Raw genomic sequence first — 15,307 nt, 5'->3', positions numbered from 1 at the left:
TCATGTTAACGACTGTCGATCAAGGATATTTCTGAAATTTGCAACCCTATTTTCTATGTACTAATTGTCCGGTTCACCAACTGAATGTTTAGAGTGTGATAAAACGTTATTTTGTTGGGGTGTGAGGAGTTGCATTTGTTAGCACAGTAATGTTATGGTGGACAGTAGTATTTAAACTGGTTGCATAAAATACTTTGTATAGGCAAAGTACTCTGAATAGTCTACTTAAAAACACTTCTACCATCTCTATGACTGATGATCTGTTTGCGTGGAAGCATATGTGTTTTGGTGTGCAGTGTATTTGACCGGCCAGCATCATTTATGTGATATATAAGTCACTTTGAACAGTAAGTCACAGGAACTTTTAGGTGACAAAATAACGTGGTTTATATTCCAGAGCAGAGTATGTGAGCGGAGTGGAAGCAGAGCGGCATCATTTTGCCCAGAGTGAGGAGCGTTATTGTTTTCTTTCGCTCCAAGAGTGCTCCACTAACACTCCATCACGAGCACAACACCCGTTAATGTATGGCCCGTCATAGTTTGCCTAGTTTGACTTTAATTGATTGCCATCTAAAATGTGTCGTAATTTATGCAGTTTACATTTGCAGATGAAGAAGCTCCGCAAAAGCGAGCTGAAGTACAGAGGGGTAGATTTAAAAGATTCAAAAGTTAGTATTTCTGAAAGTGAACTTAGTATTGGACATATAGTTTTAATGGTCTTATCTGGTCTTGATCAAAAAAATTGTAGAACATTCTGAGAATGTCATTCGACCAAACTTTTTTCCTTCATAGAACTGCATTTATATCACGCCCGCACCTTCAGATGTTAGAGATTAACATACTGAACGCTGTTAAAGCATTAATTTACCTAATTTGGCATAACAGTTTCATTATGTTCTTTCCAAGGTGATTATGCATTCTGAGGAGTATACCAGTATAATCTGTGTTTTTGTGTGAGTGAGACGAGTAAAGAGCGCTGTTGCATAAATAAACGTCCTATTTATCTTTACACATGCATTTTACTTCGAGTATATTCCAAACAGACTCCCAAAGTCAACTACTCTCTTTATAATGTCTGGATTAATGCTTGGATAATATAACACAAGGTACTGTGATACAAATACTGTACATGTGGAATAGTGCACATTAAGAATAACATTGTACAGAAAAAAAATATGATGCATTGCCTAATATTAAAAATAATATATAAGAAAACATTGGCTCACGGTCTTTTTTTTAATCGAAATTATAGCAATTCTTTGTTATATTATACTTAAGAACAATAACAATGCTAATAGATCTAATAATTGAATCTGCAATTAGGGAAAGTGCAGGAGATCCCGTTTGGAGATGTGCAAAGACAGTTGACTCACATGGAGGACATGGTGATCCAGATTGTTCATTAAAGTTTTTTTTTTCTGTATACAAACAAAATGTTTCTAATTGTTTGAATAAATAAAACAGGCTACTAATACTGAGAAAAAGAACTAATAAAAAAAAATCTGAATATTAATGTGTGACTCTTTTAATAATAAAAACAACAATAGTAATAATAATAATAATAGCAGCAGCACAAAATATTGTATCATTACATTGACGGCCGTGGCCCTTGACTTTGTATCAATAAATCCTCCACGTGCAGCAATGACAGCTTTGCAGATCCTTGTTATTCCAGCTGTCAGTTTGTCCAGATACTCAGGTGACATTTCACCCCACACTTCCTGTAGCACTTGCCATAGATGTGACTGTCTTGTCGGGCACTTCTCACGCACCTTACAATCTAGCTGATCCCACAAAAGCTCAATGGGGTTAAGATCCATAACACTCTTTTCCAATGATCTGTTGTCCAGTGTCTGTGTTTCTTTGCCCACTCAAACCTTTTCAAAAGTGTCTTTTTCTTTGCAATTCTTCCCATAAGGCCTGCACCCCTGAGTCTTCTCTTTACTGTTGTACATGAAACTGGTGTTGAGCGGGTAGAATTCAATGAAGCTGTCAGCTGAGGACATGTGAGGCATCTATTTCTCAAACTAGAGACTCTGATGTACTTATCCTCTTGTTTAGTTATACATCTGGTCTTCCACATCTCTTTCTGTCCTTGTTAGAGTCAGTTGTCCTTTGTGTTTGAAGACTGTAGTGTACATCTTTGTATGAAATCTTCAAGCATTGTATAACCTTCATTCCTCAAAACAATGATTGACTGATGAGTTTCTAGAGAAAGCTGTTTCTTTTTTGCCATTTTTGTGATGACCTTAAGACATGCCAGTCTATTGCATACTGTAGCAACTCAAACTCAAACACAAAGACAATGTTAAGCTTCATTTAATGAACCAAATATCTTTCAGCTGTGTTTGATATAATGGCAAGTGATTTTCTAGCACCAAATGATCAATTTAGCATGATTACTCAAGGATAAGGTGTTGGAGTGATGGCTGCTGTCTAGATTTGATCAAAAATGACTTTTTTTCAAATAGTGATGGTGCTGTTTTTTACATCAGTAATGTCCTGACTGTACTGTGTGATCAGTTGAATGCCACTTTGGTGAATTAAAGTACCAATTTCCTCCCGAAACAGCAAAATCTGTACATTATTCCAAACTTTTGGCCGCCAGTGTATATCATTTATTTATTAGATCTAGAGAACGTTAAATAATTTAATTTAGACTTGGGCTGTAGTTAGTGTTTAAATAAAGTACATTGAAGCTTTTCTCCTAGTGTCTCTTCTGCATGGAGGTTTGTGATATTTAAAAGCATAATGAAATCACTTTGAATAATTTTGCCATGGAGTGAACACGGATTGGCGTTTCTCTTATCAGTGAGTGCATCAGAGTAAACATTTAATTGAACAAAACACTAGAAATTTGTGGAAAGGTGTATTTTTTCGTGTTTTTGTCTGCTTACACAACAGTACAACATATTCAACAAATTGTACTTCTATCCCTCACAGCCTCGTTTTCACTTGCATCAAATTTGATATGCTGTCTCCTTTGAAATCTTTAGTTTGAACAAGATACACAGACATGAACTCTGAATATCTGGATATGAAGAGGGAAGAGATCTTGAGTAAAGCAGACACGGTTATGTAAAAGGTTTTAGTATTTGTTTGTGGATTGTGTATGTGATTTGTGTGAAGGGAACGGTAGAGTGTGAACACTATTGAATCAGTCTGTGCTCTGCTTACAACACTGAAGTGCACTTTCTAGTGCCTCGTGCTTGGAGGACACATTAGAGACACACATACACACTCAAAATGGAGAAAAGCCAAGGACAGGCATACTTGAACAAGCTCTCTGGACACAATTACAGCCATAGATAAAGCGAATTCAGAACGATCTAATGATATAAGTTTATAACTTTCATTTATAATCATCTATTTAATAATTAGTTATAAGGAACTCTACCTGCAAAATGAGGGAACCAAGGTAAAATAAAAATTCTTACATAAACTTCAAGGCTTTGAAAACTTTTTTTAAACTTTCAGACAAGGCTTTGTCAAGCAAACATACAAAGGCAAACTTTCCTTTTAGTTATTTCTGCAGTTCTGTTGTAGTGGCGCAGATACTTTTTACCGTTGCCGTTACTGAACAAACAGTGTGACAGTGTGATATTTTATACTTTCATTTGCTCAAATATTGAAATGCATCAAGTGTAGTAGATGAAGACATGGATAGACAAACATGTCAAAAAGAAATTTGAGCAAAGTCTTCACGTGAAGTCTGGAAGCAGTCGTCATTGGTGTAATGATGTTTTGACGGAGAGACTGGAGTGAAAGCTTTAAGCATCTGTGTGAAACATGTTCCCTGAAGCGTGACTTAAAGGGTTAACCCATGTTAACTTTAAGAATGTCACGGTCAGCAGCTTTGGTGTCTTATATTCATCCTGTCATTGAGTGTACTCTGTGTGTCTCCCCTAAAATTAACCCTCATAAAACCGCAGAACGCCACTGACAAACGCAACCTTAACCTGGATGTCTTACTCTAAAGCTGTCAATCAAACAGAAAGACTATCCTCCCAGCGAGAACAGATCTGTGTGAGGGGGTGTATGTGTGCGTGAGTGGTTTAAAGAGCAGAGAATACCTTGTTTTACAACGGGACAGAGGTTGCATTTGCTTTTTGTCACTAGTGAAGGTGTTAGTCTTTGATGTTTGCGCTGATGTTACCCATTTGAGATGGGGAGGATGACATCATAGGACCCAAACTAACAATTCTATTCAAACTCCACCGGAATCGTTAAGAGGATTCTGAATTTTTTTTTGTGGAATGTCAACAGGCTTACGAATGAAAAGGATCATTAGTAATCCATGTGAATGCAGAATAAAGCCAATTGTCTGATTACGGCTGTTCATGTAAACACAGTTAGTGATACACAGCACAGAAACCTTTGTGTTGACACGGAGGTAAATAATATACATATACACATACTGACATATGGCACACTCTTAATGTATGCTAACACAAAGGTCACATGTCTGTGTGTATATGTATGCATATGTATGTGTTTATAAATCTTCATAATCCAGTGTTAGTTTTAGGATAACTAGAGATTGCTGGTGAACATAGATCCTGTAAGCGCTGTGCATTTGCTACAAACATGAAGATTTGGGTGTTTGCATATCGGCTGAGATCTACTGTAAATCATCATACACAAACATTAAAGGCAAAGTTAACCCAATTGAACACAAAATGAGATGTTTAGCAAAATATGTGTGCTGCTCTTTTCCATCCAATGAAAGCATATTTTTGATGCTGTTGAGCTCAAAAAGGACACAAAAAGCACAAGTATCATGAAATTAGTCCATAAGACTTTTATGCAATATTATATATATATATATTATTTATTTTTTTCCTCCCCTTTTTCTCCCCAATTTGTAATGCCCAATTCCCAATGCGCTCTAAGTCCTCGTGGTGGCGTAGGACTCGCCTCAATCCTGGTGGCAGAGGACGAACCTCAGTTGCCTCCGCGTCTGAGACCGTCAATCCGCGCATCTTATTACGTGGCTTGTTGAGCGCGTTACCATGGAGACATAGCACGGGTGGACACAATACTATTCTCTGCAGCATTCATGCACAACTCACCATACGCCCCATCGAGAGCGAGAACCACATTATAGCGACCACGAGGAGGTTACCCCATGTGACTCTACCCTCCCTAGCAACCGGGCCAATTTGGTTGCTTAGGAGACCTGGCTGGAGTCACTCAGCAAACCCTGGTTTCGAACTTTCGACTTCAGGTGTGGTAGTCAGCGTCAATACTCGCTGAGCTATCCAGGCCCCCTTATTAAAAATATTCTTAATCAATAAGATAGTTTTGTGTGAGGAACAGACTGAAATTTAAGTTGTTATTCACTGAAAATATTCCTCTCCAGCACAGCTCTCATATCTCACGTACGCTGGTGCATGTTCAAACTTTGCGTGTCGCGATTTGTAACGACACACACAAGAGCCGATGCCGTTTGGCATCACTGATGTCAAACCTGCCGCCATGTTTGAATATGAACATAAATAAGATTTGAGAGTTACAAAGGAGGGGTAGATTTTCAAGAAATAAAGACTTAAATTTCCTCTGCATTTCCGTTGCGCTGTATGTAGCGTTTTTTTAAAGCATAAACACTTCCTGTGTGAACAGCTCTTGCTCTATGGCAAGCTCTTTTAACATTTATTCCTTTAAACTGACTAGAATCTGTTTTTATGTTACTGTTACTTATTGTTTTAGTCACTAGTAACTATTCCAATAGTACCTTTTTCAGATTTTCAAGAACTGCTGATTACTGTGTTATTTAGTCACTATTCCAGTAATGAAAAGTAACTCTTTCATTGTTAATTGTAACAAATTGATAATATATACCATTGAATTCTATGGAGATCTGTGGTTCAGATATCAACTATTCAGTTCCGACTAGTATGTATTCCAATAGTGACTAGTACGTTGTTGTTTTTTTTTATTATTATTATTATTATTAGAAAATTTTCATTAAATAATTAAAATCTAATTAAAAACATATTTTTTTGACGGTACTTTTACACTACCTCTTAATACTTTAAAATAAAGTAGCCATTCTGTTGTGAAATGATCTTGAGCTGTGGGAAAGGCGCTTAATAAATAAAACGTATTATTATAATAATAATAATAATAATTATTATTATTATTATTATTAATATTATTATTAGATACTAGTACTTATTTAAAAAAACAACAACAAAAAAAACACTAGTATGCATTGCAGATTTATTAGTACTTATTTGCTAGACACTAGTGTCTATTCCAATTGTTACTAGTGACATTTTTAATTTTACAGGTAAGATTTGAACAATAAGTGAACTATACTGTAGCCTTTCTGACTAGTCCTAGGTGAAGGTGGGTTTGTGCCCATAGGCGACGTTGTTGCCGGTGATGTCTGGTAAGGATCTGCCTTACAACAGGCCTACAAGCCCTCAGTCCTGCCTCTCTCAGCCTATTGCGGACAGTCTGAGCACTGATGGAGGGATTGTGTGTTCCTGGTGTAACTCGGGCAGTTGTTCTTGCCATCCTGTACCTGTCCCGCAGATGTGATATTTGGATGTACTGATCCTGTGCAGGTGTTGTTACACGTGGTCTGCCACTGCGAGGACGATCAGCTGTCCTTCCTGTCTCCCTGTAGCGTTGTCTTAGGCGTCTCACAGTACAGACATTGCAGTTTATTGCCCTGGCCACATCTGCAGTCCTCATGCCTCCATGCAGCATGCCTAAGGCACGTTCACGCAGATGAGCAGGGACCCTGTGCATCTTTCTTTTGGAGTTTTTCAGAGTCAGTAGAAAGGTCTATTTAATGTCCTAAGTTTTTATAACTGTGACCTTAATTGCCTACCGTCTGTAAGCTGTTAGTGTCTTAACGACCGTTCCACATGTGCATGTTCATTAATTGTTTATGGTTCATTGAACAAGCATGGAAAACATTGTTTAAGCCCTTTACAATAAAGATCTGTAAAGTTATTTGGAGTTTTACAAAATTATCTTTGTAATACAGTGTCCTGAAAAAGGGATGTTTCTTTTTTTGCTGAGTTTAGATAAGTACTAGTAAACTGGAATAGACAGGCCTACTAGTCACTATTGGAATAAATACTAGTAAAAAAAAAAGTCTCTATTGGAATACTGACTAGTAACAAATAAGGACTTATAAAGGTAGAACTTTACAATAAACTTGTATTCGTTAACATTTGTTAACTACATTATTTAAGATGAACTAACAATGATTAGTGCCTTTATAGCACTTATTAATTTTGGTTAATCTTAATTTCAACATTTACCATTTATTTTTATTATTATTATTAAAAGTTGTATATGCCAAGTACGGGATAATGTACAGTCAGCCAGTTGTTATTGCAGAATAAACCCCGACAGGTTGATCAGGATCCCAACGCGAAGCGGAGCACTCTTGTATCACCCTGAAGGGTTTTATTCTTGGTTTATTTTGTAATTAATGAACCTCTGACTGCTCGTTATGCATAAGACAACTTGCCAAGGGGCCTGGGTAGCTCAGTGGTAAAAGACGCTGGCTACCACCCCTGGAGTTCACTAATTTGAATCCCAGGGCGTGCTGAGTGACTCCAGCCTGGTCTCCTAAGCAACCAAATTGGCCCGGATGCTAGGGAGGGTAGAGTCGCATGGGGTAACCTCCTCGTGGTCGCTATAATGTGGTTCGTTCTCGGTGGGGTGCATGGTGAGTTGAGCGTGGATGCCGCGGAGGATGGCGTGAAGCCTCCATGAAAAATGTCTCCGTGGCAACGCGCTCAACAAGCCATGTGATAAGATGCGCGGGTTGATGTTCTCAGACGTGGAGGCAACTGGGATTCATCCTCCGCCACCCGGATTGAGGCGAATCACTACGCGACCACGAGGACTTAAAAGCGCACTGGGAATTGGGCATTCCAAATTGGGTGAAAAAAGAAAACTTGCAAAAGAAATTAATAAATGTACCTGAAACATTGATTTGAGTTGAAATAATTTTATTAGCTTACTTGTAGAAATCGCACAGTTATCCGAGAAGCAGGAAAGATGACTCACAATACCCGGATGGGCGCTCTTGATACATGGATGTGCGGTTGTTACTGAGAATTATCAGACCACTAGATGGCGCCATTGACCAATCAGAATCAAGTATTACAGAGAGCCGTGTAATAACATTAGTTAATACTTAGTATTCGTTAATAATGAACAATTGTATATTTATAAATTAACATTAACAAATTACAGATTATTAAATGATGTTAAAAATATGTTCTTCATTGTTAGTTCATTTTACTTAATGCATTTACTAATGTTAACTAATTGATCCTTATTGTAAAGTTTTACTCTAGTAACATAAAAATAGATATGAGTAAGTGTTAAGGAATAAATGTTAAAAGTGCTTGCCGTACTTGCTTTCGGTAGGTGCGGTTTGATGAAGCATTTTGCGCTGCCTGTTTACTCACAAAAACTTGAAGGTGGTACTTTAAAGCTTGAATTATTTACATTTATGTCAAGTGGCATGATTAATTGCATTATTTTTTTCAATGCTTTTTCATAGTTAATTACACTTAAGTTAATGTATTAAATTGACAGCCCTAGTAAAAACACATAACACAAACACATGCTAGCCACCACACAGCCAATTCGGTGAATTTGTTCATCTCCTAGATCACAAAAGCATCCGCCTGGAGGAGGAGGAGCTGGTGGGAAATCCCAGAATCCACAGCAGGGACCGCAGCAGCAACAGCCGACCAATCTGACGCAACTCCCCAATGCAGAGCATCAATCAGGTGTTGGGACTAAGCACGGAGGGCGAGGTTACCAGGGGCAGCAGAGCCAGGGCTGCCGGCAGGGCGGTCCGCATCACGGCTACAGTCAGAACCGCCGTTGGCATCAACAACAGAAACACCAGACGAACTGTTCCGCTCAAGGGGCCGACAGGGGCCCCGCACGCAATACCAAAGAGACAGAGAATGTAAAACTGGAGGAGCCCGAACCGCAGACAGAAAGAGGAGTGAAGGATGAGCCAGTGAAAGAGGAGAAAAAGAATGAAGAGAAGGAGGAGAAGACAGAGGGAGGGAAGATTTGCTTACTGCAGTCATCAAAAGAGAGACTGAGGAGGAGACTCAAAGAGAAGGTGAGAACTGTGTGTGTGTTTGTTTACAGAGGTTAGCCAGTCATAACAGGGGTCATTTACACATACAACACATCTGCTCTTTATTATTACTGTTTACTGCATTTTAGAATAAAAGTGAGGTCATCAAATCAATGACACAAATGGAAGTATGGGATTTAAGTAGTGACCTAAAAATGTTAAACAAATGAAAACTCTTATTTTTGAGCTTGTTTGTGTAGATTAACTCAGATTCATGAGGTGCATCGAGATGCTTTTTAAACAGTATTGGAGTTCACCCTTTTTCACTGCTTCACTATCAACTACAACTCATCCAGATAAACAATGCATACAATCATGTAAGTTAATCAAATGAAAAAAATCTAAATGGTGAATATATATTTTTACTGATTTGGGATGTTTCTTCAACTTTGGGCAATCTCAAGATTTTTATTATAATGAACAGATTTCAACTTTTTACATTTTGTTATATGAAGGTCACTTTAAAACTGACTTCGAGGCCTTCATCATTTATTTTTGGTACTTTTTAAATGCGTTTTATGTATTGATTTTATTGTTATTGTTTTAGCCTTGTCCCAGACCCAGGCTTTCAATATGAAACTATGAAAATCCATTATACAAATACAAGTTATTACACGTTTAAAACTCGTATCATCTAAACAAAGAGTGGAATAAACAAACCATTTCAATATTCTTTGAGTGAAAATTATTTCTATCAATTTTTCAAAAATTACAGCATTACGTAGTTGTGGCATCATTTCCACCACATCAAACAATTTTGCCCCTAATAAAGTTTTATCAATAGTTAGTGAACTTGTTAACCGAAGATCATGCTTGAGATGCAAATCACATGATCGCTCGCTCTTCTTTGAATGGCAGGAGGATGTTCCCGTGGCGACAGCCGGACCTCAGCGGAACCGAATGGACAGATTATTAGAAATCTTGAACAGCATGAGGAATAACAGCAGCGGTGTAGAGACGCAGCTCACCACCTTCATGGAGGAGGCGCAGAACTCCGCAGACTCTGAGAAGACGCTCAGTGAGATCGTACACACAATTTATCGTAAAGCAGTCAGCAACCGAAGCTTTGCAGCCACCGCTGCCAAACTCTGTGACAAGATGGCGCTGTTCATGGTGGAAGGCACCAAATTCCGTTCTCTCTTACTCAACATGTTACAGGTGAGGTGTGTGTGTGTGTGTGTGTGTGTGTGTGTGTGTGTGTGTACTCTTCATGCACTCTATTTATGTTTATCTGTATTGATTGTTTGATTCTGTGAATAGTTGAAGTATGAAAGAACATGTCCTGGTAATATTTACACCAAAATCAAGACAAAGACAATAAGAAATCAAATATTTTGCTCTTTTTTTTTTTATTTTATTTTTTTTATTATATTTAAAATAAAGAAGCCCATGTTTAGGAACATTACAATTATTTTATTGTCTGATTATTTTTATGACACTTAAGCCTTGATCTACACAGCAGCATTGGTTTGCATCTTTGAAAGACCTTTTTGTTAGTGTTATTTTGTTTGTATAATAAATGCAAGATCCCATGCTTCATAATAGGAGGAGGCCCAATATTTTATGTTTCTTTGTTAATGATAATATTGGTTGGAAGGGTTTTTGAAAATCTTTATTCCTTTGCATTTTATGAACCATTTTATCTTAAGAAAAGGGTAAAAATAATGTTCAGTTGCATATAATGTAACTGTATGAAATGTTTCATTACATATGTTGTTATATAATCCTCATAATTCTCATTACTGTGTGGTGTCTGGATGTTTTCCAGATGTTTGAATTGCCACAATCAGTTTGATGCAACGATATATGTAAGAATAGTTTTACTAACAATTTACACAGAAATCTGTTCTGCTCAGTATTTATGAATTATCTGTCTATCCATATATAGTATCTATTGAACTGTTTGTCTGTCTGTCTGTCTATCTGTCTGTCTAGCTGTCTGCGTGTGTATCCATAATATCTACAGTATCAAACTGTTTGTCTAATCTGTCTGTCTGTCTAGCTGTCTGTTTGTCTATCTATTGATCTGTCTGTCTGTATATTGATCTATATGTCTGTCTGTCTATCCAGTTGGCTGACTGTCTGTGTAGCTGTCTGTCTATTTATTGATCTGTCTGTCTTTCTGTCTATCTATCGACCTGTCTGTCTGTCTGTCTGTCCGTCCCTCTAGCTGTCTATCTGTCAATATGTCTAGCTGTCTGTCTGTCTATCTCTGTCTTACTGTCTGTCTGTACATCTAGCTGTCTATTTATTGATGTCTAGTTTTCTGTCTGTCCGTCTAATTGTCTGTCTAGCTATCTGTCTGTCTATAGGATCTGTTGATCTGTCTGTCTAGCTGTCTGTGTGTCTATCTATGGTTCTATTTGACTGTCTGTCTAGCTGTCTTTCTGTCTATCCATCTATCTGTCTCTTTCATCTGTCTGTCTGTATGTCTAGCTGTCTGTCTTTCTGTCTTTCTGTCAGTCTGTTTATCTATCAGTCTTTCTGTCTGTCTAGCTGTCTGCCTGTCTGTCTATCTGTTTGTCTGTCTGTCTGTCTAGCTGTCTGTCTATTCATATGTCTAGCTGGCTGTCTGTCCATTTAGCTGTCTGTCTATCTATCTAACTATCGAGATGTCTGTCTGTCTATCTGTAGTATCTGTCAATCTGTCTGTCTAGCTGTCTTTCTGTCGATCTGCCTATTTCGATTATCTGTATATATGTATAGTATCTATCAATCTGTCTAGCTGCCTGTCTGTCTGCCTATTTGTCTGTATGTTTGACTGTCTAGCTGGCTGTCTGTCTGTCTGTCTGTCTATCTATATTATCTATCAATCTGTCTAGCTCTCTTTCTGTATTTCTGTCTCTTTCGATCTGTCTGTCTATGTATTGATCTGTCTGTCTACCTGTCTGTCTAATTGTGTGTGTCTGTCTGACTGTCTATCTATCTATAAAGTCTTAAAGGAACTGAAGTAAAAACTGTCTGTTTAGTTGTAAGGGTCAGAGAAAGGGTGAAAAATGGTCAAGAAAAATGACTGTTTTTGGTGCAAGAACCTTGACTAACATTATTAATGCTACAAAACATGTAGAATGTGGCTCCTGTAAGGTCTCTCTCACATATACACTGGCAGCCAAAAGTTTGGAATAATGTACAGATTTTGCTCTTATGGAAAGAAATTGGTACTTTAATTCACCAAAGTGGCATTCAACTGATCATAATGTATAGTCAGGACATTAATAACATGAAAAATTACTATTACAATTTGAAAAAAATGTTCAGAACTTCTTAAACTACTTCAAAGAGTTCTCATCAAAAGATCCTCCACGTGCAGCAATGACAGCTTTACAGATCCTTGTTATTCTAGCTGTCAGTTTGTTCAGATATTCAGGTGACATTTCACCTCACACTTCCTGTAGCACTTGCCATAGATGTGTCTGTCTTGTCGGGCACTTCTCACGCACCTTACAGTCTAGCTGATCCCACAAAAGCTCAATGGGGTTAAGATCCAGAACACTCTTTTCCAATTATCTGTTGTCCAATGTCTGTGTTTCTTTGCCCACTCGAACCTTTTCTTTTTGTTTTTCTGTTTCAATAGTGTCTTTTTCTTTGCAATTCTTCCCATAAGGCCTGCACCCCTGAGTCTTCTCTTTACTGTTGTACATGAAACTGGTGTTGAGCGGGTAGAATTCAATGAAGCTGTCAGCTGAGGACATGTGAGGCGTCTATTTCTCAAACTAGAGACTCTGATGTACTTATCCTCTTGTTTAGTTGTACATCTGGTCTTCCACATCTCTTTCTGTCCTTGTTAGAGTCAGTTGTCCTTTGTGTTTGAAGACTGTAGTGTACACCTTTGTATGAAATCTTCAAGCATTGTATAGCCTTCATTCCTCAACAATGATTGACTGACGAGTTTCTAGAGAAAGCTGTTTCTTCTTTGTCATTTTTGACCTAATATTGACCTTAAGACATGCCAGTCTATTGCATACTGTGACAACTCAAAAACAAACACAAAGACAATGTTAAGCTTCATTTAATGAACCAAATATCTTTCAGCTGTGTTTGATATAATGGCAAGTGATTTTCTAGTATCAAATGATCAACTGAGCATGATTACTCAAGGATAAGGTGTTGGAGTGATGGCTGCTGTCTAGATTTGATCAAAAATGACTTTTTTCAAATAGTGATGGTGCTGTTTTTTACATCAGTAATGTCCTGACTATACTTTGTGATCAGTTGAATGCCACTTTGGTGAATTAAAGTACCAATTTCCTTCCGAAACAGCAAAATCTGTACATTATTCCAAACTTTTGGCCGCCAGTGTACATCACTGTCTGTCTGTACTGTGGTTTTGGTGCTGTAGCTCTAAGTGTTTGTCATTGTTTTTGAGAAGTGACTGTTAGACTCATTTCTAACTGTGGTGTTAGAGCAGAACTCTGACCCTGTTTCTGATGCTGCCAAAACACACATTCTTTTCCACACACACACACAAACACTGAACATCTCCCTGCCAACTCACAAATGCATACAGACTAGGGTTGCTCCGATACCAAAATTTTGGCTTCGGTACAAAACCAGCTCTGGTACCTTGGTATTGATACTAAATCGATACTATAATCAACAAATAAAAAGCCTCAGATTTTTTATGAAATTACACAGAAAATGATGGGGTTTTTTTTATAAAAAATAAATAAATTCTCCCCTTTTCTCCCCAATTTGGAATGCCCAATTCCCAATGCACTCTAAGTCCTCGTGGTGGCGTAGTGACTCGCCTCAATCCGGGTGGCAGAGGACGAATCTCAGTTGCCTCCGCATCTGAGACCGTCAATCCGCGCATCTCATCACGTGGCTTGTTGAGCGCGTTACCGTGGAGACATGGCGCGTGTGGAGGCTTCACGCTATTCTCCACGGCATCCACACACAACTCACCACACGCCCCACTGAGAGTGAGAACCACATTATAGCGACCACGAGGAGGTTACCCCATGTGACTCCACCTTAGCAACCGGGCCAATTTGGTTGCTTAGGAAGCCTGACTGGAGTCACTCAGCATGACCTGGATTCAAACTCGTGACTCCAGGAGTGGTAGTCAGCGTCTTTACTCGCTGAGATACCCAGGCCCAGAAAATGACTTTATTAAAAGAACTGCATAAAGTCTCACAGATACAAACTTTGCATTTTCCATTTGAATTTTTTTGGATTACATGTTAAATGTTTTAATTAAATGTTATGATCATATGGCGTTTAATCAAATTGATACATACAGCTTTAATCAAATAAAAATATATAATAATTACTATACATTACTATAATATACTTGTCCTAATTTTTTTTACAAAAAAAAAATTGCAATTTTATTAAAAGCTTCACAGTATTAATGAAAATCACAACATGTTGATAATTCACTTGCGTTTGTGATATTGCTTATAGATGATGATAATATAATAATAATAATAATTCAACCATTTAATATTGTATAATTGTTATTATGAGTATTATTGCTACTTTTTGAATTTTTCTGTCTTCAATTTCATTCATCCAGTTAAACAGATATTTTTACAGACTGATGATGATGCGTTTCCACTTTATCAGCGTAAATCTCGCAATTTTTTTTATATTATAATTTTTTTAAATATTGAGTGTAAATTTATAACATTATGCTTTGTGTTATATTACTCTGGAATTAGTTTAAAAAATGAATTACCACAGCTGTGAGGGGGTTTCTATTACAGCTGCTGAGAGAGTGACAGTCAATTTAATCCACCGCTCTCTATTATTTTCCTCTTCTGGAAAGTCATTCAAACATAATGGTGGATTTTTTTCTTTTGGTCTTGGAGCAAATGGGTGAGTGAAAATAATATTTGCTGTGATCTCCCATTCACTGCTGTCGAAGTTTACCTTGCAAATGTTTACCTCCGCGTCCCAAAACCCGGAGTATGAAAAAGGTATAGAGAGCTTTCATTTTAGCTGGACTTTTATTCTGGGATACTCCCATTGCGACTCCCAAGCTAAAATCTCTGAGCTGCACCGGAGGAGTTAGTTTAAGTGTTAACAGCTGTTTATACTGTAAACACACTGCATGAAAATTAAGCACCAGTAGTGAGTGTTGCTTTCATGTGTGTGTGTGTGTGTGTGTGTGTGTGTGTGTGTGTGTGTGTGTGCACATGCGTGCACGTGTGTGTGTGTGAAGCAGAT

The 15,307-nt window shown here is 37.8% G+C and overlaps 1 protein-coding gene across 3 annotated transcripts in view; it reads left to right on the top strand.

Moving 5' to 3' along the window:
* The window catches only part of LOC127430830 (CBP80/20-dependent translation initiation factor-like), a 92,623-nt gene that overhangs the window by 56,929 nt on the left and 20,387 nt on the right, over window positions 1-15,307 (top strand). For all 3 annotated transcript variants that reach the window (XM_051680939.1, XM_051680938.1, XM_051680937.1), the window contains 2 exons: window positions 8,650-9,118; window positions 9,995-10,294. In XM_051680939.1, the coding sequence (XP_051536899.1) occupies window positions 8,650-9,118; window positions 9,995-10,294 (769 nt within the window). The remainder of the gene's footprint in view (window positions 1-8,649; window positions 9,119-9,994; window positions 10,295-15,307) is intronic.

This window comes from Myxocyprinus asiaticus, chromosome 40, assembly GCF_019703515.2.
Source record: "Myxocyprinus asiaticus isolate MX2 ecotype Aquarium Trade chromosome 40, UBuf_Myxa_2, whole genome shotgun sequence".
Classification (NCBI taxonomy): domain Eukaryota; kingdom Metazoa; phylum Chordata; class Actinopteri; order Cypriniformes; family Catostomidae; genus Myxocyprinus; species Myxocyprinus asiaticus.
Note: the sequence above shows the minus strand (reverse complement) of the source record. Positions and strands in the feature narration are given on the sequence as shown.